We start from the raw sequence: 13,801 nt of genomic DNA, 5'->3' as shown, positions 1-13,801 counted from the left end.
GAGTACAAGTCTATTTGACAATATTTCCACATGGAGAGAGATGAGAATTTTATGGATTGTGTGCATTTGCGTGCAAGAGAGAGCGAGAGAGAGGGGGAGTGAAAGTGAGAGTTGCAACAGAGTTATAGTTGTTTGAAGGTTGCAAATAGGACACTTTAAGGCACAGTATCTCTGGTCAGAACTATGTTGCATATGAACAGGATCATTACCCATCATAAATGCACAATGTAGTAAAAGGCTTGCACACATTACACACAAGAAACCAAGTTGGATGCTTTGATGGAGAATGTATTCATTATGTCTGTCCCTGTCTACCTGTTACGCCACATTACAAAACAGAGGACATTTTGCCACCCAGTGTTGAGTGTGGCATACAGTACACATGGCAAGAATGTAATGATGCCGTTTAATGCACATCTCAAATAGACTTGTACTCACTGTTGGAGTAAAGTGTGCTGGTTTAGCTTGTCAGAGATCATTGCCTGCTATCAAGGGAAATAATAGGGCTTTGAATCTTTGTGCACCACACGATACCATTCTTGGTGGTAACGATTCTATTTAGAATCGATTCTCGATTCAAAATCAATACTTCAACAATAATGGATGCCACTTCTACGATTAACTACATTCCTCTATAAAAAAGATAAACCTCTTTAATGAATTTTCTATATTACTTAAAAGAAAACTGGTTTTATTTAATACAATTCTACCTAAACATCTTAAAGTAAATAAAAATGTATGAAAGTAAAATAAATGTTTTTGTTTTGTAATAAATACATTTTTGATTGTTTTTAATTGATAAAGAATCGTTACAAATAAGAATCGCGATTCATTAAAAAAATTAACAAATGTTTGACACCCTTACTCTTCAAGATGTGCTTCTGACAACATAAGGCAACCCATGCATGGGTCACGGATGACAAATGATGCAAGCACATGCACTACATGGACCCACACGCATAGGATATTAATGTGCAGTATGAAACACTATGCAATAATAATGAACTCTGTCAATTATAAATAGATGTATGGTACTTCAGACTCAATGTTGCTAGTAAATATCTACAAGACAAAAAATACACATACACAGTGGTATCTCAATTTAAGAGTACCTTAACTTATGAGTAATTAGAGATGAGGCCTGTCTCTTGTCTTTTTGTTATGCTTTAAATTGCGAGCATACCTTGAGGTAAGAGTATTTTCGCTCTCGTTCAGTTAGATTTGTAACAGGGTTGTGCCGTTAGAGCAATAAAGAGTTGAGATATAGTTGTTCCGGTTTCATTTACACAAAGAAGCAAACATAAGTTTTTATTAGACAGTTGATGTGTGCTTTTGAGCACCGCTCAGAAATTTACATTCTGCCCTCCAACCATCAGAACTAAGAAAGTTAGTGGGAAGGAGTGGAAGCACGCAACCAAATCAGAGAAACAAACCATTACAATTATGTCCTACCTGTTAGCAGCCTACCCAGTGAGTCAGCCCCACTGCAGAGTCAGTGTGCGACAAACAAGCTGGAGGAAGACTGGGCCCATTCCGCCACAAACGACCAACATTTATATATGAACAATTATGAGAAGCTGCAGTATAACTGTGTTTCAATTTATTATAACTAGTTTTGACTCAACGAACTTGATGGTCAAGCCATAGTTTTGGTACATAGACAAACATCGTTTGGTTGTGTCTTCTCGGAAATTACTTGTCCGGTCCGTCCCTCAAAGACGCCGGAGACAGTCACTACATGCACTAAATTAGTCTGATTTCTCAAATGATTAGTTTCTTTGTATTTACACACCTGTGTGTGAAGTCCCAGTGTCCAAGCACACTCGCTAATGCGACTTTTGGTCATACAGCGTGTGCCTCCCGTACACAGGGGGGGGCGCTATTTCCAATTAGCGCAGATAAATGTAATGCTTTTACGGTTGACCTATGGCGTCACCCCAGGCATCTGCAGCTCCTTACAAATCAACAGTTAAGATCTGTTGTACCCGGTGTCCGCTGTAATAATGGCACAGATGAAAATATATGTCTCTAATGGCTATGCTGATGTTAAATAGCAGACAGCATCATGACAGAATTTTGTATCGTGCTGCGAACATGATGCTACTACCAAGATGCAGGTCCAAAACGAAGAAAGATCAACGGGAGAGAGTTTTTCGGAGGAATTTTCAGTCGGAGAATCATGGAAACAAAACTTTCAAATGTCTCCGAGTTCATTCATAAGGCTCTGTGGATTGAAGGAAGGAGTTTTGAATCTGAAAGAAAAGACTGTTCGTTCCCCGGTTGATACTATTCCAGATGAAGTTGCTATTGTTCTGGACTATCTTGCCAGTTGTGTGAATACAGAGTTATTGTTAATTAGTTTGGAGTGCACAAATGCAGCGTTAAGAGGTTTGTGTACATTTTATTATTCACCTTTATTATACCTGCTTCATTCTCTCTCCTCTCATTCGTTTTTGGTTTGGGAGTCCGAATTAAGCCGGCATTCTATATTTAATTAGCTACCTTCTTAAATAAATCTTTCTTTTTTTCTCCCATGGATGCACTTCAAAATGTTTTTATTTTGATTTGTGAAGCAAATAAACAGTCTCCTCTATATGACAAATGTTGCTCACGTTTTTATTGAATGGTATCTGTTTTGGGGTTATATCCCGTGCGTTGAGACTGGTGCATGTGCAATACAAAGGGTCCCCTCAGACGGCACACACCCACTCGAGAAATCTGGATTTCAATCGCATAATCCAGGCGTGTTAGTCCGATTTTTCAAACACTGAACACGATGGGATTAATGACTTTCCATGGGTTGTAGGTTGTTTATTTAGAGCCAAACTATTTGAGAAATTTGACTAATTTAGGGCATGCACACGTCCTGAGTGTTGCCAGTTGACACAAAAGAAACACAAAGCAACTCTATGAAAACAAGAAGGCAAAATAAGGGGATAATACAGACTTTTCAAAACTGGCCGAATAATCAGTGAAGGAGAAGCGCATTAGTCCGCTCCCCAAGGATCCTATACAATATTAAATAAAAATACTGTAGTTGTTTGTAGAACATGCTATTGTAATGACTTTCAAACAGTATTTATCTAAACTTTTTTCTTCCTATTTAACTGACTTTTACATGTTAAAATTGTGGTGTTTTGGGAGAACCAAGCACAGATTAAATTAATTTCAATTCATTTCAAAGGGCAAGGTTTCTATGATATATGAATATTTTGAGTTACAAGCTTGGTCGTGGAACGCAATGTGCTTATATGTTGAGGTACCACTGTAGTTTCTGTTCAAAGTGTAAGTCACATTTGATTTTTTCCCAGGAACCATACCAAAAGCAAAACTACTGCATCAGAGCCATGGCAGAAGATCAGGCATTTATCCACCTTTTCCTCTTACACAGAACCCAGCCCATCGCAGCATTCTGCAACAAAACAATTTTATATAAGACAGCGCCACAGTCTTGTGTAATGTATAAAATACTTTTCAGACAGTGCAATTCCCTTACACACAGTTGTTGTCACATCTCTGTTATGGGACTGACACTACCTCAAAAGCCATGTCGCTAGCCATCCCTTTCTGTGAGCAGCATAAACAAGGCTACATTGATGGGAGGTGTGGTCTGATGCTGAAGGACATGTTGTGAATGACAGTTCTTGATGGGACATAAAAATTCTAAACATGTTTTGATCAAAAAGTCAAAATCACAATGAAGATTGCAGGTTATGAGACAGCAATACAAACTTCATAACTTTAGACGCCACTCTCTGACCTTCTGTGCTTCCAATTGGACAGTCATAGTCTCTTAAATGACTTGCATTCTGTTATTATTGCTATTTTTGTATGTATCCCTCGCTGTCCTTGTAGTCTGCATCCCATGCTGCCCTGGGCCCAATCTGTCTCTCCCTGTCATTGTCACTAAGGAGGCATACAAGTACTACTCAACACACACACACGCACGCACGCACGCACGCACACAAACTGTTGATTTCTGGTGATATTGGTAATTATGACACCCATGGGTGCACAACTCCTGCAGGTACAGGACTGTTGTCTTACCTTCTCTTTCTAGCTTCATTTCCAGGCCCTCCAGGGAATAGGCCGAGTCCCCCTCCTCAAGGGAGAGTCTTCCAAACAAACTGCCAGCCATGGTGACCAACACCTCACTACAGAGTGTCCACACACATACACACGCGGCAACACGCCCAATACTGTATGTGAGGTGGAGTAAGATCTCTCACAGTCCCCGTCCTCCTACCAAACAGCTCCAGGCTTTTTCCTCCCTCTCCACCTGCTCTTGACGTAAATGTGTGTGCTATGCCTGGCTGAGCCTCTTCTCCTACACATGAATGAATGAATGCAGACGACAGGCTTGTGTGCTTGAGTAGAGAGAAAGGGAGAGAGAAAGGGTGACACGTAAAAGGGGGAGTGGGGAAGAAAATAGGAAGTGTGATGCTTACTCTAGGAGGAGGAAGAGAGAGAAAGGGAGGCTGGGCAATTTTTCTCAAGGCTTCCCTGTGGGGGTTAACTAGGTGGAGAAGAGTAGCAATGGGCAGGCTTGCAAGAAACAGATTGGTCAAGGAGGCAGAGAGAAGAGAGAAGAATCACAAATGAGCAATAAACCTTTTCTGTGATGACATCACAGGCGGTACAGAAACATTCAGCTTTCCCAACGCACAACGATCGCAGGGACATTTATCTTTGTGCTATCTGCGCATACAGTGAATGCAGTAAATGTATATGTAAAATAACCGTGCAGAAAATGGTTTTGTGAATTTGAAAAACAAAACAAAACAAAATAAAACACTTTTCTCTGTATTGCCAAACTGTGCCTTTGGCAAGAATACAATTCACACATTGTATTCACTAACTCAGTGAAACTGCCTATCCTAACTGCACATTTATTTCAAGATGAATAGTTTATTTCTAATCATACTTCCATTCTAAATGTGCTAGATTTTCAGCTGCTACTTTCGATCTTTTTAGTCTAAACTCTGCAAGAAAATGGCTGGACACTGATGCTTCAGCTCCTTGGAGCTTCTAAAAATAATTAGATCTGAACAGGCATATTATTCAGCCATTAGACTACACAGAGACATTAGCATCTCATGGTCATCCAATACATAATACTGTTTTTGAGCTGACTCCTGACAAGAGTCATTCTGGAAAGACATTGTCAAAACAAAACAAAAAGATAACAATAGAAGAAATGTTATTTATATTTTTGTTAAATATGTAAATAAACCTACTACTTACAGTGTATGGTGCTTCAGGGTAACATTAAGATTGATCATAATCCCTAGCAATGGAAACGAGCATATGTGTGTACCCGTGTGCAATAGACCGGTCACGTAGCTCTAACATAGTGCAAGTGGTGGGCTGCAAAGCATACAACAGAAAAAGCCTCTTAGGCTTGACTAATTTAAGACTGGAGTTAGAGCAAACCATTAGCCAGCTCATTAAGTCACATTAAAACTGGTGAGATGAAATACATGTCTGGAATGCTGGATTAGCCACAAAGCCCTCACTATCGCCTTCACTCTCTTGGTATCTCTGTGGCTGATAGTCTTTTTAAGGCATTCCACTTTAGAGGCTCCACACAAGGGGTGGAACGGTTCACAAAATCCATAGTTTGGATATTGTCATGGCTTTGGGGCACTGTTTTCAGTTCGGTTCGGTGTACATTGTTGTTCTTTTTAACACACAGAATACCATACATCCCAATAATCCACCATTTCTATTTATCAGTCACATTTTTACCCACTTTTTTAATGTCTGCAAACGTGTCTTTGATGTGAGCGTTCCCCTCTAGATGTAAATGAACCCCCCTAATGCTGCCCCTGGCCTTGCTTTTCCACCCCATAAGCCGCAGAGAAAGTTTTACAAAAGTAATAGACTTTCTCTTTAAAAATGTACACTGTTGAAATATGGACATACTGTATGTGTTAAATCCAAAAGGTAGATCCTGGACAGATGGTGTTTTTCAAATCTACTGGTATTTTTCAAAGGCAGTCTAGTACCTTTTTCAATTACTGTAAATTCCGGAGTATATTTTTTCCTACACTTTGAACCATGCGGCTTATAGGACGAAGCGGTTAATTTATAGATTTTTCTTTCCCTGACGGCCATAATAAAATAATTGTATTAAAAAAAACAAAAAACAAGCAAAAACACTCAAAGGGTGTTTTATTGTTTGTACTATGGCAACATTTTTTTGGAAAAATTCGCTCACTGCAGGTGCTGTAGTGTCCTTCCATTTAGTTCTTTTAACAACAGGAAGTAGAAGTGCTGTTCAGTCTTCTCGCCGTCCATTGCGTTTTTACTCATATGAATTGTTTATTTCTCACTTCAAGCAACATTTGTAAGTCTTACAGTATAACTAAAACTGTTCATACTTACTAAACTGTCATGTGTGATGTCTGTAGGAGTCTTTTCATGCATGTTTGTACATGCTATCGTAATGTAATGACGCTAGCATTGTTAGCTTTAGCTAATGTGCTAACACGTTTATGAGTGTCTGCGTTCGTATTATTAATTTACAATGGCATTCTTTTTGTATTGTTTCAGTTTCACAAATTTCCTAGTAAACTCACCAAGACGTCACCGTGGAGTTATTGAGTCTGTTAAGCTGATTGGAGAACTAGCTTCCGCAGCCAGTGGGTCGATGACGCTGACTTCTGTTTAGATTGATCAGCTGTTTTACCGCGTGTTACTGGCACCGTTTCGAAACAATTAAGGTATGTAAATAAAAATGTACAGAACATTACTGTGTAAATAAATAATTTCACAACATATATTTACGGGATATAGTCCCAGGAGGCTAATAAATGGAAAATTCTTAAATTTTGTGGGTGCAGCTTATATCCCGGTGCGCTCCGTATTCGGGAAAATATGGTAGTTTGGCAAACAAGCCTAATTTAAGGGAATGTTTAGCTACCTTCCAAAGAGTATTTTTACTTTTATCACTGAAACAAGACTACGGATATTGCACATGCTCGTCTGGTTTTAAGGTATTCCACGGTATTAAAAAGTGACTGTTTCAAAACCACAAAAATGTTCCTTCATACCATCTCTATAGTATAAGTGAATGTGAAAGTTAAAATTCCATAAGGTCGCGTGGGGATGCAGCGGCATAATCAGGACCCCTTACCTTGCACACAGCTCTGTGGACTGATAACAGATAATCCCCTGAATTTTTCAATCCTTTTAAAATTACTAAATCAGCTGTTTGGGAATATGTCACCTGTCGTGAAAATACAGAGAAAGAAATTGCCCAATGCGCTAAACATGCGTGCGGATAGTGATGGGAATCAAAAAACAATTTGGTTCAGAACCGGTTCCCAGCGTATCCATTCCTTGGAATCACTTGCCGTTTTTTCAAACGATTTTCTTTACAATTTGTGCTGGCCGGATCGACGTCATTACGCTACATGTGTATATAGTGACGTCAGACAGCAACATGGCGCCCATGTTGGCAGAAACGCTCCAAAGTCTTTTTACAAGAAAAGATTGCAACAGCGCTACTTGTAATATTTGCAAAGCTGCCATGTCATCAAAAGGAAGACATAGGATATGCTGAAACATTTGAACACACAACATGCAATAACTATGCTATACAACGCATGATACTATACTATACTATGAATTAATGTTGCGTTTTTTGAACCGCTCCAATGTCATCCCAGCAGCAGACACGTGGCGTAAATACAACAGGTACTAACAAACATGACATCGACAAGAGACAGATTCTGACTGGCTTCAAGGCGGGCAATACTCGCTCCAGTTCACGTCTGCCTCTAGTCAAATGTCATCAAGCAGCGACAGCAGTGCCACTGTAGATGCTCCTAATATTCGATAGGTGACTGTTTAATTGTAATTGTAATCTGAAAAAAGTTGCATGTTTTTCTTCAACCAGATTTTCACAGTCATTTCCATTATACAAGTGAAAGTAAAACAATTTAAATATGGTGTAAAAGTCCATTCAGGTCAGCAATTAAACTTCAAGTGACTAACGTGTGATATAAACTAATTACATGCAAAGTGAGATATGTCAAGCCTTTGTTTATTATAAATTTGATGATCATGGATGAGGTGGCGACTTGTCCAGGGTGTACCCCGCCTTCCGCCCAATTGTAGCTGAGATAGGCTCCAGCGCCCCCCGCGACCCCAAAGGGAATAAGCGGTAGAAAATGGATGGATGGATGGATTCGTTTTTGAAACCCCAAATTTCCAATTCAAGGTTTTTATAAGTTGTAAGCCATAATCATCAAAATAATGGATATGTCTGGATATGTCTCACTTTGCATGAAATGTGTTAATATCACATGTTATGACATATTAAATGTCATATTCTTGTGTAATTTCCCACATATGATTTATTCTGTTAAATTCCACAGAATAATATGTATTAATTATATTTAAAAGTTTTTTTTTCTATGCCTCTTAAAACTTCACTGTAGGTTTTGTAATTTCATGTTACCTCTAAACTAAACAAAAGTGATGCTAATCCACCTTTTTGTTGTATTTTTTTCCCAAATAAGAATCAATAAGAGAACCAATAAAGAACCAAATCGTTAAGAAGAATCGAAACTGGAATCGAAACCGGAAAAATCTCATCAATATAAGAGAAAGGCAACACCGAAGATGATACGCACATCTACAGGAGCACCAACCATCGCTACTAGGGATGTCCAATAATATAGGGCTGCCAATATTATCGGCCGATAAATGCTTTAAAATGTAATATCGGAAATTATCGGTATCGGTTTCTAAAAGTAAAATATATGACGTTTTAAAACGCAGCTGTGTACACGGACGTAGGGAGAGGTACAGAGTGCCAATAAACCTTAAAGGCATTTCCTTTGCGTGCGTGCCGTTCGAGTCACATATAATCTACCGGCTGTTCTCATCATGAATTAATGCAAGGCATATTTGGTCAACAGCCATACAGGTCACACTGAGGGTGGCCGTATAAACAACTTTAACACTGTTACAAATATGCGCCACACTGTGAACTCACACCAAACAAGAATGACAAACACATTTCGGGAGAACCGTAACAACATAAACACAACAGAACAAATACCCAGAATCCCTTGCAGTACTAACTCTTCCGGGACGCTACAATATACACCTCCCGCTACCCCCTACCCCCGCCCACCCCAACCCCAATTGTCATTGACAATTTTTTGTAGCATCAAGTCTTGCTTCCCATCTTGTCCTGTATCCAACATTGAATATTGCTTCCCCTTGTGTCCTGTGTCCAGAGAATCATTTGATTCAGATGACACCGCAAGTTTCGGGATTCAAGTTTTTCTTCGAGATTTTGACATTGCAGCGGCTAGCCGACGGCAGTGCCTCTTGTATAAGCTCACGAACGGCAGTTGCTTCTTTAAAAACTTGCGGCACTTCTAACTTTTCTAATTTCAACAATTTCGTACCTTTCGCCGTTCAGAGATCAACTTGAGGTGTCACCCTGTCAACTTATATCACTGTGTCGTAGGAAGAACTTTAAAAAAGAAAAAAAAGAAAACTCTTGGTGTAGCTTCAGGTTGCTAGGTAACCACTTTGAATTGCGGTGGGGGCCTTTGGCTTGAGGCTAACGGCTCTTCCAACTGTCCTTATTTCAGCGAATGAATGCCTCTTACCGGACCAAAATCAGTTTGAAGATGCCAGGTAACTCTCCTTTGGCTGTGTTCACAAACCAGTGGTCAAAAATCTTCAAATAAATCAAAAACACCGGGAGCAAAAGCTGAGCCTTTTTTTGTGTCGTCTCCTATTGACAGGAAGTGACATATATAATTGGCCAATAAAACGTGCTACATAATTAGCCAATAAAACAAAATCCGCTGATAAACGCAAAATATTGTCAGGGAAATTGACATAAATGTGAATGGAGTATTGTCATTGTAAGGAGAAGCAACATTTGTTTGGAAAAATGATGTGTCCGGTAACGCTCATTCAGCCCCGAAACTTGTCCTAAATTAAACAATGTCGAGACAGTCACTTGAAACAGAGGCTAAACTACGAATCTAAAGCTTGCAAGAACAATCCATACACCCACAACACATCCCACCCACTTGTGTTGTTGTAACCCACATCATTGATGTGACATTAATGTACAAACAGGTGGACAGCAACCGCAACTTGAGTCGCGGCCGCGCTCTATTTATTTATTTTTTATCCTTAATTCCTTTTTTTACGCATGAAGCTGAGAAGAACAGCAAAACACACTTCCCCGCTTCACAATAATAGTCTGGTGCGCCACATCCGGTTTGACTGCGCTAACAAAATAAAGGTTTCAAAAAAGTACCTTACTCAAGCATAATGTAGTTAAGGCACTTATTGATACATTTACACAATTATTATGCTTTGACCTTAAATATTGGTAAAAATTGTCCAAAGATGTATTGCACCAAAAAATGTGTGGATTATTGCAAGGACAAGCGGTAGTAAATGGATGGATGGAAATAAGAAACATTTTATAACATTTTATTTGACACAAAAAGCACACTATGGTGGTAAAATAGGTGTAGAAAGTAAAAAAAAACAGAATTTTCTTGGTTTTTTTATATTGCTATTGTTATTTAAATGTAATGTTTACTATTACTACTTTACTTGTTGTGGTTAATTCATTACACATTTGAATCAGTTTTTTTAAACTATATTTAAAGTTGGGTTTTGGTGGTACAATAAATACTAATGTTTTCAAATTAAGGAATAATCGGGTAATTAATTGTGATAATATCAATCAAAATAATTGTGATTATTATTTTTGCCATAATGGTCCAGCCCTATTGATAAATGCACTTTGATAAACGTATGGAAGTACTAGCGATAGATTGCTAGCTTATATGCTAACATGAAAACAAGCGACAAACGTCTTTTCCCATTAGGAAATGTCATACCCCAATCTAAATTTGCAAAAACACATTGCTATCTAAACAACTAAGATACAGTATTCACATTGAAAATAAAGGCTGTTCTGTCGATGCACAAAGTGATCCATATAAACTCCAGTGTGACGTTAAAACAGACAGATATCCGTTCAACAGGAAGTAAACTTGCGTGACGTCACATAAACCTTAAGTAAAAAGAACTAATAACCCAATTTGCATCTTTTTAAAAAAAACATTCTAAAACGTTTACAAATTAAAATGGAAGAAGATCAACCTATTTAAACACACTAATAAAATGTATATGGCTCTTATGAAGCCAGAACAATATTTGAGGTTTCCTCTGCCGAGAAAGTATATTGGGTGGGTCTTTATTTTAGTTATTGAAAAAATAACATTTGGTTAAAAGATTTTAGTGTGTGTATTAGTACTTTTTGAAAATATTCAACAATACCGCGATAATAATTCTAACCTTGATCATTTTGGTCACAATAACGTTATTTAGCCTTTTTATTTATTGTTTTGGTTTTGTATATTTGAGGGTCCTCCACCCCCTTCTTGACAGAGACAAAACATTTTATAACTTTTGGTTGTGATTTTCACACAGTTTGATATAACGCGGTCATCTGGCCCACTGTATGTTTTACCCTTTACTTTTCAAAAAAGTTATGCTCTGTAGCACGGCTGCCTAAACCTGCTTAGCGAATAGTGACCCCACTTGACGTTACGTGAATGGTGGATTGTCCTCTCATGTCACGGAATGGACATCAGTAGCTTTGGACATAACTGGGTTGGTAATTTCTTATTTTTATTTAGGTATTTTTTTGTTTTAATTCCTTCTTTTTGAAGACTTTCATAAAGATTTACGGTGTAAGTGTAACAATCTGGTTGCATGTCTGCAAAGGTCATTCATGTCTTCCAGGATGCAAAGGACGGAAGGTAGCAGCTTGCAGGTAAGAACTTGTTTAATTCCAGAACGAGGCACATTAACCTAGCGTGAAGCTAACTGGAACTCAAAGTGTTGCCAACGGCAAACAACAAGAAAGTCTAAGTGTAGCAATGAAAACGTGCAACTGTCGCATAGAGTAAACCAACACAGGACATGACCAGAGGGACGGGTCGCGACAGTAAGTTTGTAAATACGCAATAATATGGTGAACGCGACTGACACTGATGGAAAACAAACGGTCGAAAATTTGGGGTCATTGGCATGATCGTGTTATATTGGACTGCGTTATAACGAACTTTTGAGTGTGTTCAAGTGCAAAATTTTGCTGACAGAGTATATTTTGTTTATTTATTTACCGTAACTTGGATATTTAAAAGTGTATACTTTCATTATTATTATGATTATTATTACATCAGTGGTTAATTTGGTCTCAAAATAATGTTGACAATAATATTGTCTATCGACAATAATGTGTTATCGGCCCAGGCCGAGCAGGAGACACACGGATGCTTTTGAAAACTCACCAGAGTCAGAACAAGATGTTGCCACAGGCATTTTATAAATGTCTTTCTCCTGGAATCCTCCAGCAAACTTGTTAGGTCAACTGCAGAGAAAGAGAATGATAAGACAGAATAATTCAAAACACATTTCCAAGTATTGATTGCATAAATTCCCTGACATATCAGCCAGCAATACTGTGCGTATTGATGGTAAAAAATCAATCAGAGAGAACAGCTTTTAAATTCACATGTATTTTAATTTCACATTCATTTTACTGCATAATTTGCCTCTTAGGACAATCGTTTGGCCAAGTAGATTATTTTGAATGTTTTGCAAATGTTTAAACAAAGCGAGATAGCTTTAGAAGAGTAAAAAAAAAAAAAACATGTCCAAGAAAACAAATGCCTTCCTGCCATGAAAACAGTCGCCGGCTCAGAGCTATCTTGTTTTCAATCAGTCCAAATAAGGCCCCACCCACACTAACCTCTATGTAACTCTGTTTAGGACTTTAGATGAACCACTCTTCAGTTACTGCCCTCAAGTCCGTGGGGGAATATACTGTAAGTAGCGGATGGAAAGATTGAACAAGCGAGTGAGTAGGCAGGCCAGCCAACATTGGCTTAGAGAGGATCTGTTGATTCTAATTAATCCATTTAACATTAGGCAGCAAGAGAAAGAACGCCATGGGATCCAAAACTGGCCTGTCAGGTGACAGATGAAATAAAAGCTCCAAACAGCAATGGTATAAATTGTATGTTTAATCAGTAAAAATGTGACCAAAAAGAAAAGAAGACCGAGGTCGTGAGGCAAAATATTAAGGGGAGGTAGGTTTAAATAATAGGGATGAAGAAAGCACACAGCTAATGAGACAAAGACACCAGTAGGAGAAGAAAGGATGCTAATTGTTGGTTGCTATGACAATATGTAGCCATGGTACAAGCAGTGCTACAGCAACCAATGTCACTGCAGGGTCACCCTTGTGTAAATAGAGTCTTAACCTCACGTTAAACTTTAAAATGCTGAGGACTGGTCGCCGTCACTTCCATTCCCAGGTTTTTACAACACTCCTTAGAATTCGAAAGACGGACGGTATGCAGTAGAACGCTCTACAATTCATTTAAAATAGCGATCAATTTTAATTGTTGTTTGCATTTATCCAATCTGAATGTGTATACATAATAAAGTTATGTAGGAAAGTTGCCATTAAAATGTAAATTGTCTCACTTGCTCACTTCATTTGCAGGGATTTACTGGCTTTACAGCTGTAATTACAGTACCAGCAGTGCGATAGTGATCAACAAGCTCATAAGCGAAAAGGCTGTTACAAAACTGACCGATGCGGATGTGGTCATTAATACCTTACGATACAATCCACCCCGGGATCCTGTGTTTACACAGGGAAATGACAGAGCTTGTTAAAAGTATGCAGAGGCCACACGGCAGCTAAGAAGGTAAAGCGGATTTCAGC

At 38.6% G+C, this 13,801-nt stretch overlaps 1 protein-coding gene across 3 annotated transcripts in view; it reads right to left on the bottom strand.

Annotated features, from left to right (window-relative positions):
- The window catches only part of mpp2b (MAGUK p55 scaffold protein 2b), a 52,145-nt gene that overhangs the window by 28,425 nt on the left and 9,919 nt on the right, over nucleotides 1-13,801 (bottom strand). Inside the window, exon 2 of one of the 3 annotated variants that reach the window (XM_061967514.2) lies at nucleotides 12,357-12,436. In XM_061967514.2, coding sequence (XP_061823498.1) covers nucleotides 12,357-12,387 — 31 coding nt within the window. In that variant the 5' untranslated portion in view covers nucleotides 12,388-12,436. Of the gene's footprint in view, nucleotides 1-4,047; nucleotides 4,323-12,356; nucleotides 12,437-13,801 lie in introns of those variants that run through there. The other 2 variants (XM_061967512.2, XM_061967513.2) reach the window with 2 other exon arrangements.

The sequence above is a fragment of the Nerophis lumbriciformis genome, linkage group LG11, assembly GCF_033978685.3.
Source record: "Nerophis lumbriciformis linkage group LG11, RoL_Nlum_v2.1, whole genome shotgun sequence".
Classification (NCBI taxonomy): Eukaryota; Metazoa; Chordata; class Actinopteri; order Syngnathiformes; family Syngnathidae; genus Nerophis; species Nerophis lumbriciformis.
This window is presented reverse-complemented; position numbering and strand designations above follow the sequence as displayed.